Here is a 21,230-nt window from a genome sequence, read left to right on the forward strand (position 1 = left end):
CCGCTGCAGGCTCTGTCGGCTACTCGCACCTGAGAAAGGTGTTTCACTTGTGCTTGTAGCTGGCACAGATCGACCATGTCCTCTCCCTGTAACAGGAGCTCTACCAGCAGCACCACGACCGCGGCCACATCCCTTATTTGACGTTGTCCTCATATTTCTCAAATTTAGGGTCTTGCCCTAATTTTGAGAAATTTTAAATACAAAAAAGTGTAAGCTGGTGAAATAGGCAGAGATTCACCTATATATTTCTCTAGCTATAGCAATAAACAGGAAGCCAGCACTAAACAATGTACTGCACAGACAGTATATCACAGGGGAAAGGTGGAGTGCTGGTGAAATGGGCAGAGATTCACCTATATATTTCTCAAATTTAGGGTCTTGCCCTAATTTTGAAAAATGATAAATACAAAAAAGTGTAAGCTGGTGAAATAGGCAGAGATTCACCTATATATTTCTCTAGCTATAGCGATAAGCAGAAAGCCAGCCCTAAACAATGTACTGCACAGACAGTATATCACAGGGGACAGGTGCAGTGCTGTTGAAATATACAGAGTCATCTATAGATTGCTGACTGCCCCCATAGGAAAATATTTCAGGAAACTCTCCCTGACTATGTACTTGACAGAAACACGGTATATCACAGGTGCACAGGTGGTGTGGCAGGTGTAGTGCTGTTGAAATACTCAGTCACCTATAGAGTGCTGACTGCCACCATAGAAAAAATATTTCAGGAAACTCTCCCTGACTATGTACTTGACAGAAACACAGTATATCACAGGTGCACAGGTGGTGTGGCAGGTGTAGTCCTGTTGAAATACTCAGTCACCTATAGAGTGCTGACTGCCACCATAGAAAAATATTTCAGAAAACTCTCCCTGACTATGTACTTGACAGAAACAGTATATCACAGGTGCACAGGTGGTGTGGCAGGTGTAGTGCTGTTGAAATACTCAGTCACCTATAAAGTGTTGACTGCCACCATAGAAAAAATATTTCAGGAAACTCTCCCTGACTATGTACTTGACAGAAACACAGTATATCACAGGTGCACAGGTGGTGTGGCAGGTGTAGTGCTGTTGAAATACTCAGTCACCTATAAAGTGCTGACTGCCACCATAGAAAAAATATTTCAGCAAACTCTCCCTGACTATGTACTTGACAGAAACACAGTATATCACAGGTGCACAGGTGGTGTGGCAGGTGTACTGCTGTTGAAATATTCAGAGTCACCTATAGATTGGAAACCGCCCCTATAGTTGAACACAATTCCTAAACTATATGAAGCACAGCAGATGTCACAGGAATAGAGTGCTTGTTGATATTTCTGGAGCAACATACACCTAAAACTGTCCCTATGATTCAGCAACCTTTCCGTCACATAAGTGAAGCAGTGACAACGAGCCAGATGCCATAAGATGATGCAGATATCAAAGAAATAAAGTGTGCTTCTTGATATTTCTGGAGCAGTATAACAGCATAGACCTAACACTTTCCCTGAGCAGATTCAGCAACCTTTCCCTCACATAAGTGAAATACAGTTAAAACGAGCCAGATACACCTAAGACTTTCCCTAAGCAGCAGATCCAGCAGCCTTTCCCTATCTAGAGTGAAGCAGAGTGACGATCTGTGCTGTGTGCCTCTATCTAATATAGAGGCACGTCACATGCTGCACTGGCCAATCACAGCCATGCCATAAGTAGGCATGGCTGTGATCAGTTCCCAGTCACAGTAGTAACACGAATGGCGATTGGCTGCCGTGCAGCGCGCCAAAACATACCCGAACTCCGAACCCGAACCCAGACTTTTTCCAACTATTCGGGTTCGGGTCCGGGTTCGGGAAAAACCCAAAGTCCGTACCGAACCCGAACTTTACAGTTCGGGTTTGCTCAACCCTAGTAAGGATTTCTTTAGGGATGCCAACCCGACTGAACACCATAAACAGCTCTTTGGCAATGTTTTTAGCAGACGCGGCACGTAAGGGAACGGCCTCAGGGTAACGGGTAGCGTAATCCATGATCACGAGGATATGCTGATGACCACGGGCAGATTTGGGGAGCGGACCCACAAGGTCCATGGCAATCCTCTCAAAGGGCACTTCAATAATGGGCAAGGGCACTAAAGGACTTCGGAAGTGGGGCTGTGGGGCTGACATCTGACACACAGGACAGAATTGACAATAATTCTCAATATTTTTCTGTATCCCAGGCCAGTAAAATCTGCGCAACACTCTTTCAGTGGTTTTCTCAACCCCTAAATGGCCTCCTAGCAAGTGCCTATGGGCAAGTTCCAACCCCACCCGTCTGTAAGGCTTAAGGACCACCAACTGCTCAACCACTTCATCATTCATTTTACATACACGATACAGTAAATCCTCATTGCTGCAGAAATAAGAAAAACAGGTCCTATCCCCTGGTTTGACAGGTACATCATTAATCACCATTACATTTTCCCAGGCCCTGCTCAGTACCAAAATTTTCCTTGTGCACATTAAGGTCAGCAAACTCCAACGTAGGCTCAGAGTCAGCAGACGGCTGTCCGGCTCTACTGGTTGTGGGGACTTCCTCAGGCTCCTCCAGCTCTCCTGCCATAACTGAGAAAAGAAAACTCGGAGAGTCCTGAGAGGAGTCCCCTGAACCCACAATATCAGAAGTAGCCAGGAGTTCTGGCTCTGCGACTGAGTCAGGTACTGCGACCGGGTCGGGATGATCCAACAGTTCCCAAAACTTAGGGAAGTCCCTACCAATGATGGCCTTGTGCACCAAGTGGGGCACAAGTCCGACCGCATGGGACACCGTAACTAAGCCAGTTTTAAACTGAACAGTGGCTATAAGATACTCCTGGGTATCCCCATGTACACAGATCACAGCAACTTTTTTAGCATGAAAATTCACAGTTTCAAACCATCTCAGCTGTAACCAAAGCAACTAGACTTCCAGAGTCCAGCAAGGCCGTAATAGGCTTATTATTAACAGTCATTTGACACATGTGTTTCCCCACATTTGGCGCTGCAGCGCATGAAACAGCAGCAAACAAAGACTGCCTTCTAATAGATAGATCACACTGCATTGGTTCATCTATCAATGGACAGTTTGCTGCAACATGTCCCAGTTCTTGACAACGAAAACACCTGATGTTTCCCCAGTTTGGTTTGCTGACAGGCAGTGGTTTCCCTTGTTTGGGACGCCAAACTTCAGTCCTGGCAGCAAAAATCCTCCCCCCTACTTCCTTGCCATGCTTACCACCCACTTCCCCTAGAACAGTCTTACCGGTTGTCTGGGGAGACCGTGGCTTTGGGTGGAAAGTCTGTGCGGCTGTTAGGGTGGTGACCTTGTTCTATGCAGTAAAGTACCTTTCAACGAGTTCCACCAGGTTATCTGCCGACTTGGGGGTCTCCTTGACTCACCCACTTCTGCAGGGGAATTGGCAGTGACCTCAGGAATTGGTCCATGACCACACGCTCCACTATTTGTGGCGCAGACAGGGACTCCGACTGTAGCCATTTCAGCACCAGGTGGATTAGATCAAACATCTGCGATCTTGGGGGCCTCTCAACTTGGAAGAACCAGCTGTGGACCAGCTGTGCTCAAACGGCCAAGGTGACACTGAGTCGCGCCAGGATTTCCTGCTTGACCTTCTCATAGAATCCTGCTTCTGTCGACTCCAGATCATAGTAGGCCTTCTGCGATTCACCAGATGGGCCTGGTAATGAAATTTGGGGGAACCCCCACGCATTTTTTTTTGTTCGGGTTCCCCTTAATATTCATACCAGCCCCAAAGGGCCTGGTAATAGACTGGGGGGGGGGGGGGAACCTGTGTCATTTTTTTCAATGACTTTTATCTATATAGCCGCGACCCGACAATTCATTATAGCCGCAAGTAGTTTTAAATTACTTTTTTTCCTTTAGAAATGTCATTTTGTGCAGGGACTTTTCTAAGCACGGGAAACATGTGCTACTTTACAGGCATACTATAGACACCCCCAGGTACGAAATTTAAAGGAATATTTCACTTTTATTGTTTCACTTTAAGAATGATTAAAATCACTGCTCCCGAAAAAACATTATTTTTTAAAACGTTTTTTTGCATTGATACATGTCCTATGGGGCAGGACCCAAGTCCCCAAACACTTTTTATGACAATAACTTGCATTTTAACCTTTAAAATTAGCACTTTTGATTTTTCATGTTCATGTCCCATAGACTTTAATGGTGTTCGCGTGTTCGAACAATTTTTTTGACTGTTTGCATGTTCTGCTGCAAACCGAACCTGGGGTGCTCGGCTCATCCCTAGTGTTCACGTGTTTGCACAAATTGTTTGTCTGTTCACATGTTCTGGTGCGAACCAAAAAAAGTTGACGTTCGGCTCATCCCTTGTATTGTACAATAAAGTAATTTTCACCAGTAGGATGTTAGTGCATGACTACTCTAAGTTAAAGTCTAAGGGCCAGATTCACGTACAATCGCGTATGTTTGTGCGGGCGTAACGTATCTGATTTACGTTGCGCCTCTGCAACTTAGACAGGCAAGTGCTGTATTCTCAAAGCACGTGCTCCGTAAGTTGCGGCGGCGTATCGTAAATCGGCCGGCATAAGCCCGCCTAATTCAAATTTGGAACAGGGGGGCGTGTTTTACGTAAATGTTGTGTGACCCGACGTGATTGAAGTTTTTCACGAACGGCGCATGCGCCGTCCGTGGAAATCTCCCAGTGTGCATTGCTTCTAATACGCCACAAGGACGTATTGGTTTTGACGTGAACGTAAATTACGTCCAGCCCCATTCACGGACGAGTTACGCAAATGACGTAAAATTTTAAAATTTTGACGCGGGAACGACGGCCATACTTAACATTGGTACGCCGCACTTACGCCACCATATAGCAGGGGTAACTATACGCCGGGAAAAGGCTAACGTAAACGGCGTAAATGTACTGCGTCGGCCGGGCGTACGTTCGTGAATTCGCGTATCTAGCTAATTTGCATACTCGACGCGGAATTCGACGGAAGCGCCACCTAGCGGCCAGCGTAAATATGCAGTTACGATACGACGGTGTAACACAGTTACGCCAGTCGGATCTACGGGAAATCTATGCGTAACTGATTCTAAGAATCAGGCGCATAGATACGAACGCGCAACTCAGAGATACGACAACGTATCTGGAGATACGCCGTCGTATCTCGTTTGAGAATCTGGCCCTAAGTATAGCCCAAACTTTTCAATCAGTACTGGTATCCCTTGTGCTGCTGGCTGCAGTTTAGTTCTCCGATTCCCCTACCCCCGCAACCATAATCTTCTGATGCTGCTGCATTCATTCATGGAAGCTACAGTACAGCTTCTATGAATGAAGGAGGGAGCTAAAAGGGTGGGCATAATCGGTACTCATGATGAGTGCCTGTGATAGGTCCAGTGCTCATATGAGGTGGATCAAATGACTTCAGATTTCAACTAAATTCCAATGTTTTAAAAAAAAAAAAAAATTTTACATTTAGGCTTTGACACTTGTTTGTGATTTCTTATTGTTGCCAATTTCACAAGGCTTTTTGAGTTGTAGTGAGGCCTGTCTGTGAGTGGCTGTAAATGATATTAACCTTTTTAGTGTTCTTATGTTGATTTTAATTGTGTATAGTCCTGTACAGTATATCTCTTTTTTCAATTTTAATATGGCATTTCTATCACATATGAAATGTCTCACCGTTAGCAAGTTGAGAAGGTCAGAGTTGGCTTTCACGGGAGGTTCTAATCTCTGGGCTTCAGTCAGTTCTTGAACAACCTTATAGACCTGGCGCATTTTAGAGATATTTATGACACCTCTGGTTTTGTTAGACCAGTCAGGCAGAGCCACATGCAGAGCCATGAGGTCTTTTAGGTGAACTCCCAGGGCTGGAAAACGAAAGCCTTCACAAAGCGCAAGCCTGCGTCGGTATCTTGCATAGTTATCCGAAGATGTAAGGAGGTCCAAAAGAGAATCATAGACCTTCAAGAAAGAATAAATGTTCCTGTTTAATTAAAAAATAAATAAAAAATTTCAGGCATGCGTATGTAAAGCTACATGCTTAATGCAAGTACCCTGTACTGAAGATTATTTTTACTTATATCACAGTTAATGTTAATAGTTAATATTCAAAATTTAAAAACTAAATATTTTTTAAATGTATTTTACAGCACCAAAAAATACGTAATTTAAAAAACATTTTCCTTTAAAAATGTATTCAATGGAAAGCTCATGATTACTGCATGCTAAAGAAAGTGCCTAATATTTACTCGAATAATAACTTGCCAAAAATGTGTAAATGCACATCATATTTAGTTGTTGCTTTCTTTGTTAATTACATGTCTGCAGAAAACTACCACGTGGCTCCTGAAAAATGTATACATCTACAGTATATGCATATTAATGAAGGTAAGATATAACGTACTTGCAGAGGCATGTACAGCAAAAGACCAAGATGACTGTTTGACTCAGCTTTGCTTCTCTGGAACCTATTAGTTACAAACCCAGCACCAATCTGGGATTCCCAGATCCTAACTGAACCCTTGCTTACCTGTAGTCATGTACAAGAGATGAAGGACTGAATTTAAAGTTATTGTAAAATGTTCACCTTGTAAAACAAACCAATCAAAACCTGGTCCAGATTCCCAAAGCCAGATACAAATCCAAAGGAGAACGAAGGGTTGCAGTCCAGGGACCGCGACTGTGGAACGCCCTACCAACCACCATCAGATTGGAGTCGGACCACTTGGCCTTCATGAGAGGGATTAAAACCCATCTCTTCTAGGTCATAGGGTTCCACGGAAGTGATACAGCGCCCAGAGGCGATTCAGTTTGCATGTGTTGCGCTATATAAGTTTTTCACTCACTCACTCACTCATTCAGTTTAGAATAGAAATGAAAGGCAAAACATTTTTGAATAGATATAAAAAATACATTATAAATACCCTTTTTCTGTAATGCGTGGCATATTTGAAGATATTGGTAGAAGTTAAAGGAACACTAAAGGTTTGTTTTTTAATAGATCAATTGATTGCTGTAAACTAGAGCATTTAAATATCACTTACCTCGTTTTTCCTTTTGACCTCCAAAATACAGTAATCCAGGTTTGAAAATGCCATTTCCTGTCACTCCTCTTCTTGCTTTCCACCAGCATCTGTGCCGTTTTGCATGGTGGAAAGCAGAATGTGCTCACCCCCTCCCTATGACTACAGCCCTGCGTGAAGATGCTCTCTTATCCCTCACAGGCATGGAGGCTAAGCCTAATGGGAACTGTAGTTCCCTTTAGGCTATGATGTAGCAAGAATGAATGCGCACCGCAAACCAGGAAGTCAGTGAGAATAACGATTCAGGAGTGACGGAGGTGAATAAAACGGCTCGATTTCAACAGGTATCAAACTAGTTATAATGCAAAACATTACTTTTTACTTTATCAGCTGCTGTCAGACTTTAATTTAAGAGGAAAATATTTTTGTCTTTACAACCCCTTTAACTGATAGGTCTTTTAATATATTAAAAGGAAGTAGAGCATCCCCTTCATATACAGTAACTGATACAAGAATATTATTCCCGCTTTTTTCCAATCCAAAAATTCCGAAAGTGTATTCAATTCATAAAGGTAGTAGTTATCCCATATAGGCATATGTTTGTATAGTCATTATGCTGAGTATATGATATTTTTGATGAATATCAGTCTGGATTCCGCCCTGGTAGAGGCACAGAGACCACCCTGATTAAAGTTAAGGATGACTGCCTATGGGCCATGGACAGCGATGAGGCTTCAGCATTAATATTGCTGGATCTGTCGGCTGCATTTGATACTGTAGATCATGCCAGACTTTTGGAAAGGCTGGTGTCTGTGGCCGGGTTTGAGGACATGGCATTGACATGGATGGCCTCATTCCTGCAGAATAGAACTCAGAGGGTAAGACTAGGGACATATTATTCATCTAATAGCTCCTTGTCCTGCGGGGTTCCTCAGGGTTCTGCGCTATCGCCGATATTATTTAATATCTACATAAGGCCACTACTATATATTATTCGGCGCCATAATCTTAGCTTTCATGTTTATGCAGATGATACGCAAATCTATTTTAGGCTACCTAAAAATGAGGAAGTTCAGGTAGATTTGGCATCCTGCCTGGAGGAAATACAGTCCTGGATGGGAGCCAATTATTTAAAACTTAATGGCTCCAAAACAGAATGTATTATTATCAGTAATCAGAGCAAAATCAGTGTGACTGATTTTCCGTCTTGGCCGGTTTCGTTTATGCCATCCCCGACCCGGGCTACCCAAGTTCGGAACTTGGGAATCATTGTGGATTCCAAATTGTCATTGAAGGCGCAGGTAAATCAGGTGGTAAGCGCATGTTACTACCAACTGAAACTCCTGCGCTCTACATTGCATTTCATTGACGAGGTGGATAAAGTCCAAGTGATCAATGCTTTTATTGGTAGTCGGCTGGACTATTGTAACGCGTTATACATGGGGTGTCCAAAAACCCTTCTGCATAAGCTTCAACTGATTCAAAATGCCGCAGCAAGGTTATTAACGGGTGTGGGTCGTCGGGACCATATTACACCTTCTCTGAAAGCCCTGCATTGGCTACCGGTGGCTGAGCGGGTCTTGTTCAAAGTGGGTTGTATCGTCCATAAAGCCATCCATAAGATAGGCCCAGGGTATCTGCAAGAAAAATTTACCTGTTACGTTCCCAACAGATCACTGAGATCTGCTGATCAGGCAAATCTGACTGTCCCTAAATTTAGAAGAACTAAATGTGGAGGGAGGACGTTGGATGCGCAGGGCTCAATATTCTGGAATTCTCTACCTCTATATATAAGACGTGAGAAGGATTTACTAAAATTCAGGAAATTTTTAAAAACGTTCCTATTTGTTCAAGTGTATGGCCCTAATTAGGGTAAGATATTAGTATTGGTATGGTATTTTAGCTTTTTTAAATGTTATTATGTATTTTATATTGTTATCTTATAGTATGAGAGATGTGTTCTGTATTTTTTCATATGTTGGTTCTATGAGCGCATCGAGGCCTGCTGGTAATGACTGCGCTCTCAATAAGCATTTTAAATAAATAAATAAATAAATAAATAAGTAATAGTTTGCACTGCTCCCCATACCCTATGAATCAAGTAGAAATTAGGGAATTTTCTTTTATTATAAAAGTGTTGAGCTACTATTAGTTGAACTAAAGGGTGCTTTTTTAAGTTGGGATATTATTATCTTGTGTGTAGGGTCCTGCATGTCCACTGCCTTCCAGCCATGACAGTGTTTTAATATTGATGCAATAAAATATAATCTTGGATTGGGTATCGCAATTCCCCCCTGTTGGGCTGTTGTAATGTTTCTAATATAATTCTAGGTTTTCCACCCTTCCACACAAAATCTCTAAAAACCGAATCGATAGTCCTAAATAATCATAATGTCAACCATACAGAGGATTTGTGCAATACATATAGCATTTGGGGCATCCACACCATCTTCACCAAATGTTGCCCTCCCTACCATGGACAACAGGAATTTACTCCACGTTTTGCTCTGTCTAAATTTGACAATAAAAGGAAGTATATTCTTGTCTGTGTATTCTGTGATATTTGATGTAATTATCACTCCCAAATATTTAAATGATGTAACCATGGCCATCCGATGAGCCTGTGTGGATGCTCCTAACCTATTCAATGCCTACTTGCGACTATTAAGCGAAAAAAGTCGGACAATCTGTCGTCCGATTTTCAGGTCATGTGTACGGGCCATAAGTCTCATGTCTAATCTGGACTACAGGAAGTCCAGAATAGCTGTCACCGGAGGTGCAGTTGTATTAATAATGCAAATTTGTTCCAGATTTTGGCATAGATGTTGTTAGCAAATTTCCTTCTCACACTCCACAAGGTAGAGTTCATCCTGGAGCAGGATAAGTTCTCAAGCTTCCCCTATCAGATGTCCTCTTTGCAGTCACTACCTGCATATGCTCAAAGGGGTATTGGCTTCTGTCTCATGAGATGAATGGCCACGAAAACTCAAGGCCCTCATTGTGAAAATGGAGGAATGTATATGACTACCATGTTCACTCTCGACAGCCTCAAGAGGAATCTCATTATGAGAAATGTTGATGGAAAATACATAGGCTAGATTGCAAACCCATGGAGAAAATAAAGGCATTTGTTCACTGGTGCATGGAGGTATGAGGAACAAAAGAAGAATGGGGTGGGGCCTAACTAGGCTTTTAATTTATGATTTTCACTGGTACTGAGGGAGTGGAAGAGAGGCGGAGCCTATCACTAGGATGCTGCCATGGTGGCATCAAGAAAAGACACACTGGAATGAATGGAGGTGGTTTTCAGACACTTTGCTGAGGCTATTTCTAGTGCTAAAGCACCTGAAAACCACCCCAGTGTGAAAGGGGTCTTAGGCTGGCTTCATTGATGTAATGTTAAGTAAACCTTGTGTACCACTTGTTAATGCAGTGTTTCTCAATTCCAGTCCTCAGGCCCCCCCAACAGGTCAGGTTTTCAGGATTTCCCTCAGATGAAAAGGCTGTGGTGATTACTAAGGCAGTGAAACTGATCAAATCACCTGTGCAAAATAATGGAAATCCTGAAAACCTGACCTGTTGGGGGGGCCTGAGGACTGGAATTGAGAAACACTGTGTTAATGCAAGGCATGGTACTATGTGTGCTACATTGCAGTGCCATTTTTTTTAGATACACAGGTACAGTACAGACCAAAAGTTTGGACACACCTTCTCATTCAAAGAGTTTTCTTTATTTTCTATGAAATTTTCTATGACTATGAAAATTGTAGATTCACACTGAAGGCATCAAAACTATGAATTAACACATGTGGAATTATACATAACAAAAACGTGTGAAACAACTGAATATATTTCATATTCTAGGTTCTTCAAAGTAGCCACCTTTTGCAGCAGACACATCTCTAGAACTGTTAAGAGGAGACTGTGTGAATCAGGCCTTTATGGTAGAATATCTGCTAGGAAACCACTGCTAAAGAAAGGCAACAAGCAGAAGAGACTTGTTTGGGCTAAAGAACACAAGGAATGGACATTAGACCAGTGGAAATCTGTGCTTTGGTCTGATGAGTCCAAACTTGAGATCTTTGGTTCCAACCCCCGTGTCTTTGTGCGACGCAGAAAAGGTGAATCTTTTTGTCTGTACTGTATATAGATAGCAGGTACGGTATATTTCCAGACTGTTTGGGTTGTTATCCCTTTAAGGGGACAGTATAAGAACATTTCTTAGTTCTCAGCCATCAGGACAAGATTAAGAACATCATGGGCCTGGTGCTGAGGATTTTGGTGGGGCCTTTTATTAAAATAATATAAATAAATAAAACATTTTATAAAAATGCCCAAAATTTTTTTTTTTATAACAATTTAAATTAAATAGAGAGAGGGAGGATGAGATAGAGAGAGAGAGAGAGAGAGAGAGAGAGAGAGAGAGAGAGAGAGAGAGAGAAGGAATAAGGGGTAAGGGAGAGAGGATGAGAGAGAGAGTGCATGCATGGGAGTGACATTAACGCAGCCCGGCCAAGGCAAGTGACCGAAGGCACAGAACCCATAGGCACAGTACCTGGAAGGAAGACCAGGTGAAGATGGAAGCACCCGGGACCCGCCAGGTTGATCACAGTGCAGCGCTGTAGAGCTCAGTCTGACAGGTAAGTGTACCCTAATGTGCTAATATGCTGTGCATGAGACACCATGGGGTGTGACCGGATGTGGTTGTGGGAGTGAGATGGTGTGAGTGAGCTTTCTCCCTGCTCCAACCCAGCGATCCTGTGTTACATAGAGGCTCCCGGCAGCGTGTGCAGAGCCGTGCGGTGCTGTGCTTGGTGAATCCCTGCTGTGCTCAGCTATGTACAGCCATGGCCAAAAGTTTTGAGAATGACACAAATACAAATTTTCACAAAATCTGCTGCCTCAGTTTTTGAGATGGGAAATTGCATATACTCCAGAATGTTATGAAGAGTGATCAGACGAATTGCAATTATTTGCAAAGTTCCACTTTGCCATGAAAATTAACTTAATCCCATAAAAAAAATTCCACTGCATTTGTGAAGAAGGCTTCAGGGTGCCCAAGAAAGTCCAGCAAGCGCCAGGACCGTCTCCTAAAGAGGATTCAGCTGCGGGATCGGAGTGCCACCAGTGCAGAGCTTGCTCAGGAATGGCAACAGGCAGGTGTGAGCGCATCTGCACGCACAGTGAGGCAAAGACTTTTGGAAGATGGCCTGGTGTCAAGAAGGGCAGCAAAGAAGCCACTTCTCTCCAAAAAAAACCATCAGGGACAGATTGATCTTCTGCAGAAAATATGGTGAATGGACTGCTGAGGACTGGGGCAAAGTCATATTCTCCGATGAAGCCTCTTTCCGATTGTTTGGGGCATCAGGAAAAAGGCTTGTCTGGAGAAGAAAAGGTGAGCGCTACCATCAGTCCTGTGTCATGCCAACAGTAAAGCATCCTGAGACCATTCATGTGTGGGGTTGCTTCTCATCCAAGGGAGTGGGCTCACTCACAATTTTGCCCATAAACACAGCAATGAATAAAGAATGGTACCAAAACACCCTCCAACAGCAACTTCTTCCAACAATCCAACAACAGTTTGGTGAAGAACAATGCATTCTCCAGCACGATGGAGCACCGTGCCATAAGGCAAAAGTGATAACTAAGTGGCTCGGGGACCAAAACGTTGACATTTTGGGTCCATGGCCTGGAAACTCCCCAGATCTTAATCCCATTGAGAACTTGTGGTCAATCCTCAAGAGGCGGGTGGACAAAAAAAACCCACTAATTCTGACAAACTCCAAGAAGTGATTATGAAAGAATGGGTTGCTATCAGTCAGGAATTGGCCCAGAAGTTGATTGAGAGCATGCCCAGTCGAATTGCAGAGGTCCTAAAAAAGAAGGGCCAACACTGCAAATACTGACTCTTTGCATAAATGTCATGTAATTGTCGATAAAAGCCTTTGAAACATATGAAGTGCGTGTAATTATATTTCACTACATCACAGAAACAACTGAAACAAAGATCTAAAAGCAGTTTAGCAGCAAACTTTGTGAAAACTAATATTTGTGTCATTCTCAAAACTTTTGGCCACAACTGTACACACACACACATAGGGGTACGAGCTCTCGCGAGAACAAGAACTGGAAGGAGAGCAGCACACAGGGCATAGGACACTATGGCGGGCCAGCTTGTTGGAATGCCGTGAGTAGTGAGTAGTGTTACCAGGAATTACGCTGTAATAAAGGTAAAGGAAGAACGCTAAAGAGAGAAATTAAATATCCAAGTACAGTTGGTGAATGCCCAAGTTTTGTTTAACCACTTCCATACCGGGCACTTACGCACCTTCCTGCCCAAGCCAATTTTCAGCTTTCAGCACTGTTGCACTTTGAATGACAATTGCGCGGTCGTGCTACACTGTACCCAAACAATTTTTTTATCATTTTGTTCCCACAAATAGAGCTTTCTTTTGGTGGTATTTGATCACCTCTGCGGTTTTTATTTTTTGCGCTATAAACAAAAGAAGAGTGACAATTTAAAAAAAAAACACAATATTTTTTACTTTTTTATTTAATAAATATCACAATTATTTAAAAAAAAAAATGTTTTCCTCAGTTTAGGCCGATACGTAATCTTCTATATATTTTTGGTAAAAAAAATCACAATGATCATATATTGATTGGTTTGCGCAAAAGTTATAGCGTTTACAAAATAGGTGATAGATTTATGGCATTTTTATTTTATTAATTTTTTTACTAGTATTGGCGGCGATTTGCGATTTTTTTACTGTCACCGTGACATTGCGGCGAACACATCGGACACTTTTGACACGTTTTTGGCGCCATTCACATTTATACAGCGATTAATGCGATAAATATGCACTAATTACTGTATAAATGTGACTGGTTAACACTAGGGGGTGAAAAATGGAAGGTAGAGGGCGCTCAACCACCCAAGGTGATTGTGATAAATAGATTACCACACAACATATGTGCAAAACTAATTAATTAATTACCAAATTGAATGTGAACAATGATTTCATAAAGATACAAGAGATATGATTCAATATATATCAAAATTGTCCCCTGCAAACGTGCGTAAATTAGCAGATTCCTCTGCAATGACAATCAAGCAAAATTCACTGTGCAAAAAAACAAAAAATAAGAAATCATTTGAGTCCCAATATCATGCACTGAAAGCCCGAACAAATCTTGAGATTGCTGTGATCTTCCTAGTGTAGAAAAGTAGAGAATACCACCACCATACTCTTCAATTTAAAATTATTCCACCCGAGGTGCTTTGAATATAAAATGCTCTTACCAGAGCCTGTTGACTACTTTATTTAAAAAGATAGTCGCATAGGCCAGTGCAGGATTGTGCCTACACACACATGGATATGGATAAATTGAATCTTGGTTCCAGACGTTCCAGATAGGGAAGATATGCAAAGAAAAAGGCCAGTAGGCGCAATAGCGTGATAACGTTTAATCTTAAAAACAATAAAAAACATGGACAGCCAAATGGCCTCTTACTTTAAAAGTGCCTACCCGGCACTGGGACTGCAGGCCTGTTACCGCCAATCCGCGGTTCAAATTGTAGGTTGGAAGGATCGGATACCACCGCCGTAGTTCCACCTTCTTCTCCTTCCTGTCAGCTCACCAGAGCGGGGGGCGTCACGTGACCAGGACCGCCTCCGACGTACGTTTCGATTGACCGTCTTCAGGGGGGCGTGCCTGGTCACAGATGCATCTCGGTATTTGTAGTCAAAATGACTACTCGTTTGTCCAATAGGGAGATATCAAACCTCTATCGTCCCGGTGCCGTTTAAGCAACTCTTGGTATGATCATATTAATGTACATACAGAGAGAATGCAGTAATAACATTCCTTGGATATAGTTTAAAAACTCTAACTTAGAAAGCTACCTGCCGAAAGAGATAAGAAAAATAAAAAAATATATAAAATTTGGAAAACAGCACCTCTCGCATCCCTCTGGATGTGCAAAAGTGGCCATCCACAGAACGCGGTGATCCAAGCTCTAATAACAGATAAACCCTGCAATCTAGTTGCATAGAGTACTGCTAGAGAAACTTATTGGATCTACATAACTAAAAAGAGACATATAGCATGATCCAAGGTGACGCTGAAAAGACGGCCTCTCCAGTCTCCCTCCATTCGTGCATGAGCCACCATAGATTCTATGCTGAAGAAAGGTCTAGTCTGGATTCACATAATCCATTGCCATATGATAAAATGGATAAGTGATGCCCCTGACCTATTGATCTCGTAGGCCCACCTCCTATGTAGAAAAATTGGCGTAAAAATATATCACAATCAAAAATATCAGAAAAAGACAATTCCCAAAAAAGAATTCCAGCAAAATTGGAAACTAAGGCGAGTCATCAAACTAGCCAAAGGCTCCATAAAAAATAAAGGATAAACAAAATTATATACTTCAGGATATATGGCCATGATAGGGTGATTCATCAGGTGGAATGGCAGGTTATGATAACTGACCAAAAAAGTTTTTTTGGGAAATCAGAGACTCATACAATATTAATTGATATCCTGTACCCCACCCTCATGGGGGATTAATGCAACTAGATGGAAACCTCAGTCCCAATCTTCTAAACAGATAAAGGAAAAATTAGTGAACCTGGCAAAAAACTCGAGAGACTATGGGCCATATTCTGAAAGAATCTCCGCCTGCTTCGCTTAGGGCACTTACACTCCGCTGTCCCAACTTACTGGAGCAGGTGTTGTATTCCCCAACCACTTGCTCCATAACTTGGGACAGCGGAGTGTAAGTGTCCCGGCGTAGCCTGGCGGATCTCCAAGGGGGCGGCTTCTATTCAAATGAAGCGCGCCCCCGATGCAAAAGAACTGGGCATGCGCCGGGCTGCAAAAAGCCCAGTGCGCATGCTCCAGTTCTCGGCGGAAAACGTCAATGACGCCGACGTGTGCGTCATTGACGTAAAGTCGTATTCAAGAACGACTTACGTAAACGACGTATCCGACGAAAAAACACGACGGGGACCCGACGCCATCCGTAACATGGCCTATGCGAGACTTGCGGAAACTTACCCCTCATATAGCAGGGGTAAGTTTCCGCTTACGCAAACGACGTTAGCGACGGTTACGCGACGCGAACTCGTTCGGGAATCGGCGTAGAAGGATCATTTGCATATGCAAATGACTCCTTCACGTAAATGCCATCTAGCGGCGGCCGGTGTCATTGCATTTAAGATCCGCCAGTGTAAGTGACTTACAGATGGCGGATCTTAAGTGTATCTATGCAAAAATGATTCTGAGAATCAAGAGCATAAATACACTGGCCAAAAAAGGGAGTTACGATGGAGTATCCTGAGATACTCCATCGTAACTTCTCTGAGAATATGGCCCTATAAAACTAATAGGCCAGTCATTGGCCAAAAAACAATTCAGGTCCAGCTCAATGTTAAGACCTGATGGCTGCATCGTACGTAATCTGTGCACCCATTTCATTTCATTTTGGGAGACACTCCAGTGTCATATGAGTCCCTCGCCAATTCCTAGTGATTTTGTCGATGCCATAGAAAATGCAAAGGCCAGGATCACTGTTATGATGGCTAGCAAAGTGCCTTGATACGCTATGGTTGGGAAAACTGTTTTTTATATTGGCCAGATGTTCATTAATTCACGTCTTCAGTTTACGTGTGGTTCTCCCTACGTATTGTAAAGAGCACGGGCACTCGAGCACATACGTAACATGATCCGATCCACATGTGATCAAAGGCTTGATCTTAAAAGATTCACCGGTAACATTGGATTTAAACTGGGTCACTTTTTTAGTGGCTCCAGATTTGCGTATTGTTTTACATGCTTTACACCTTGTACAGTAATGGAACCCTGATCCATCAAGAAAGGTAACCAATTTTCTAGGTGGATCTGGGACATTGGGAGCAATCCTATTTCTGAGGCCTGGTGCTCTCTTGTAGATAAACTTGGGCACACTGGTGATGGTGAGGGAGGGGTTAATATGTATACCTGTATTGTGTTCTAACTGTGGGGGAAGGGGGGTGACTGGGGGAGGTGACCGATCTATGTCCCTATGTACAAGAGACACAGATCGGTCTCCTCTGTCCCCTGACAGGACGTGGAGCTCTGTGTTTACACACAGAGCTCCACGTCACTGTTCTGTCGTTACCGATCGCGGGTACCTGGCGGACATCGCGACCGCCAGGCACGCGCATCAGCATCTCGGGGACGCGCCGGCGCGCTCGCACGCCCCCCAGTGGCCGGAGGAATACAGGACGTCAAAAGACGTCCTGTTGAATATTCAGAGTCACCGTGAAGCCGTCATTTGACGATGGCCCGGTGCTCAAGTGGTTAAGGATATAAACCTGTTGAATGCTGAACACAGGTGTTTTTTTTACATACCAGAAGCATTTCACAGGGAGCAAACTCTGTGTGCTGTTTTGCCTTTCCCCTCAGCTCTTGTGCCTGCTGCCTTGGCTATTCTCCTTAACGGTGGCCTTGTGCCCGCCCTGGTATGACCATAACTCCGCCTCAGGGTTGGTCCTACCTGCCCATTCACTGGCCTAGCCTTAGTGCATGGTGCGCATGTGCGTACGTGACTTGGTCGCGCTAACGTCATGTGGGCGGTCTTACCGAGCGACACCGTACGGCGGCGTGTTTCACGGTTACTGACATCGCTCTGTAGGGGATTCATAAGCGGGCTTCGTCCCGCTTTGGATGTGATGGACGCTGGGTCCCAGGACATACCTCACTCCACCGAGCCCTAGGTAAGCTGCATTTACCTGTGCCATTTTGTTCCCGATCCGAGGCCGGCTTTGTAAAGCCATCTTAATTGACGGACCCCCCTCTTCTCTTTTTTCCTTTTACCTATTTCAGTCTTTCATTGGCTATCTTGTTGTGAGACTTCTATGGTATCATTACCATGGCATTGACCTCCACTCACTATTTACATATAGGAAATGAAAAAGCTGCGCTGATAAAGTGAAAATTAATATAAAGATAACCTATATATAAATACAAGATAAATTGAATATTAAGTGCTGAACTTATTATGAGACACTCTCCATATAAAAAGAGAGTGACTATATGAACATGAGAAATAATACCGCTCAGAAAACTGCTGATCCCCTGGCTTTGCTTCTGTCCCACCAAATATATGAACATATGTGAAATATAGAATAACCCAGTGCAGGGCTCAAAATTTCAAGTCCTGAGCTACTAGCCAGGCCTCAAGAGTTGCTCGCCACCAGTTGCCCCACCTAATTCATACACTGCCCTGCGCCTAATTGCACCCGTAAACACGCCCTCATAGATTATCTCATGGAATGACAATGTTTTATGCAGAATCAAGTTACAAAATTAAATATTACCAACAACAACTTTAACAAAATGGGACAGGGCACTGGGGGCAGACCAGAGGGACAGGGCATTGGGGGCAGACCAGAGGGACAGGGCACTAGAACTGGGTCTCTTCCCCATTCTCTTGCTGTCTCCTCTGCAACTCCCATCCATCCTCTCTCTCTCTCCCATTCATCTCATCATCAGGAGCCTGTGTGTGCGGCTCCACGCTTGCATGTCCCCACTTCCCCCTTTTAGTCAGCCTGGCAGAGAGGAGAGGAGCTGCAGCACAGCGGGAGGGAGTACAATCCAGCGCTAAGATCCACACAACTGCACAGCCATTGACACCATAGCAGAGCGCACACTGACAGCGCACAGCACACATTGAGACCAGTCTGTTCACAGTGCTCAGGCTAAACTGTTGGACACTTACATAGAGCACAAGGAGAAGAAAACTTCACAAACTAGAAGGCAGCCGCTCTCATGTCAGGGCAACTTTCAGTGAGTGCTGCACCGGAGTGGTAATTTTTGCAATCCTCCACCTCACTCATTACTTTCTGCTCTCCAGCTACATTGGTCGGGGCCCGGGGGAGGGGGGCAGGCTCAGAGAGGTCATACTGTTAGGTCCCATGGCTTAATGATAATTGTAAGGAGAGAATCTGTGTACTGCTCTGCCTGTGCGCGGCTCACCAGACTACTTTTCCCGAGCATGCACCTTTCCTCTTCGGCCGTCAATCTCATCGGGACTCTAATGCCGCATACAGACGGTCGTTTTTTGTGATGAAAAAAAAATGACGTTTGAAGTGATGAAAAAAAACGACATTTTTGAAACTTCATTTTCAAAAACGATGTAGCATACAAACCATCATTTTGAAAAATGATGAACAAAGTGACGGCACTCTAAAGGGGAAGTTCTATTCGCCTTGAGGCTGCTTTTAGCTGGTTACTTGTTAGTAAAAGATGATTCGTGCTTTTTTTTCTGTTACAGCGTGATGAATGTGCTTACTCCATTATGAATGGTAGTTTTACCTCCCGTCTCAAAACTTGCTTCTGGGCATGTGCAGGTTTAAAAACGTCGCTTTGCCCACACACTATCATTTTCATTGACACAAAAAATGACATTTTGAAAAACGACACAAAAAATTCGAGCATGTTCGAATTTTTTTTTGGTCGTTTTTCTGAAGACATAAAACGACATTTTCCCCACACACTATCATTTTAAATGACGTTTTCAAAAACGTCATTTTTTTTCATCACAAAAAACGACCGTCTGTATGCGGCATAAGTGTAGGCACAGTTTGGAGGGAGATTGGTCATGCAGCCCTGTCATCACTCGCCCCCAGCTTAAATCCACTCGCCAAATGCTAGTAGGTGAGTGGAAATTTTGAGGGCTGTGTGTATATATATATATATATATATATATATTGTAAGATTGGGGTTATTAGACTCCAGCGATAGATGCGTTTTCCAGTGAGCACGCCAGTCCAGAACTGAGTTTTTAAGGGCCTGGTAGCCCACTTTTATTTAAAAGCACGAAAGTTCACAAATACAATAGCAGCCCTCGCAGGGGGGTTCCACCATTCCTGTATCTTGCCAAATCAACAGTTTAGCCTCCTGGCTATCAAACTTGCCATCCGGCTGTTTCAGGCCTGTAGCCTAGGCCTTGGGTCTGTTCCTCAGAACCAAACAGTTTCCTAGAGATAAGCTCAAACCTCGCTTACTCCTATCAGCTTCTTGCTGCTCCGTCATTAAGGACATCTGCCTCCTGCAGACATGCACACAGCCCCCTGACTTCTCTCAGAGAGATTGGGAATTCACCTGATTCCCAGGACAGACTTCCTGTCTGTGGGTGGGGCCCTGAGCTATAGTCAGGTCACAACTAAATAGCTGAACACACAGCTGTGCAATTAGTGTGTCTTTCTCTCCAACATATGGAGTCCCACCCTCACAATGTATATATATATATGTAGCGCCTGTGTACTTTACAGTACCTGTGCTAGCTGAATATAGAGGTAGATCAGAGTGTAGTTAAACTCTGATCCAGATTGTTAAGTGCAAAACAGGGTCTCTGTCTCAGCTGGGCTGTGATGTGGGCTATTCTGTTGCGCTGGGGTGTTCTTCCAACCCGGTGCGGCAGGTGGCAGCAGTGGAGTCAAGGTCTGTTACTTTTTCCCAGAAGCCAATCAGGAGGGTTTGGCCTTGCTGTGCATGCTGGGGATGGGTATTTATGAGGCAGACGCAATTGGTTCTGGGTCTTCTTCTTTGAGTGTGGCACCCAACTTTAGGGTGACCACATCACAGCGCCCCGGCGTTATGGCCTAACTGGCCGGGGCGTGTGTGCCACGCGGTGTTCCTCGTTTCGGGACCATGTTGGCCCGGAGCATCTGAACAGTGAAGGGGACCCAGTAAACGACTGGGTTCCCACCTTTGAGGATCATAAGCTGTACAGCTGTCCCAAGCTGTATTGCTGTTCGGTGGGGAGTCCGTCTGAGGAGCACCATTGAGAGGCTGGCGATCCAAAAGGGCCTCGACAAACCACCGGGGATCAAGGTAGCCGGACACTGAAGGATTGATCACCTGTCAGTCGGTACCTGGGCGACAAGTTGAAGGAGATCCAGTCGTAATTCATCTAAGGAGGATTATCTCCGTAACTACAAACCAGAGAGGGCCTGTGGCAGAGGTGTCTTTCTGAGGTTCACCAAGGAGGATCTGTGGCAGAGATTTTCCTCATGTTCACCAAGGAGGGTCTGTGGCAGGGACTTTATCCTACAAATGTTCGAGTGATACTCCGGCTGCCAGGTCAGTGAGAGAGGCCTGTCCGGGTACGCTAATCCCACTCATAAAGGAGTGGTACAAAGAAGT

The 21,230-nt window shown here is 43.8% G+C and overlaps 1 protein-coding gene across 1 annotated transcript in view; it reads right to left on the bottom strand.

Annotated features, from left to right (window-relative positions):
- RASGRP2 (RAS guanyl releasing protein 2) overlaps positions 1-21,230 on the bottom strand; it is a 1,313,980-nt gene that overhangs the window by 185,419 nt on the left and 1,107,331 nt on the right. The window contains exon 9 of the mRNA XM_040327755.1: positions 5,689-5,970. Within this exon, the coding sequence (XP_040183689.1) occupies positions 5,689-5,970 (282 nt within the window). The remainder of the gene's footprint in view (positions 1-5,688; positions 5,971-21,230) is intronic.

This window comes from Rana temporaria, chromosome 11 (assembly GCF_905171775.1).
Source record: "Rana temporaria chromosome 11, aRanTem1.1, whole genome shotgun sequence".
NCBI classification, from domain to species: Eukaryota; Metazoa; Chordata; class Amphibia; order Anura; family Ranidae; genus Rana; species Rana temporaria.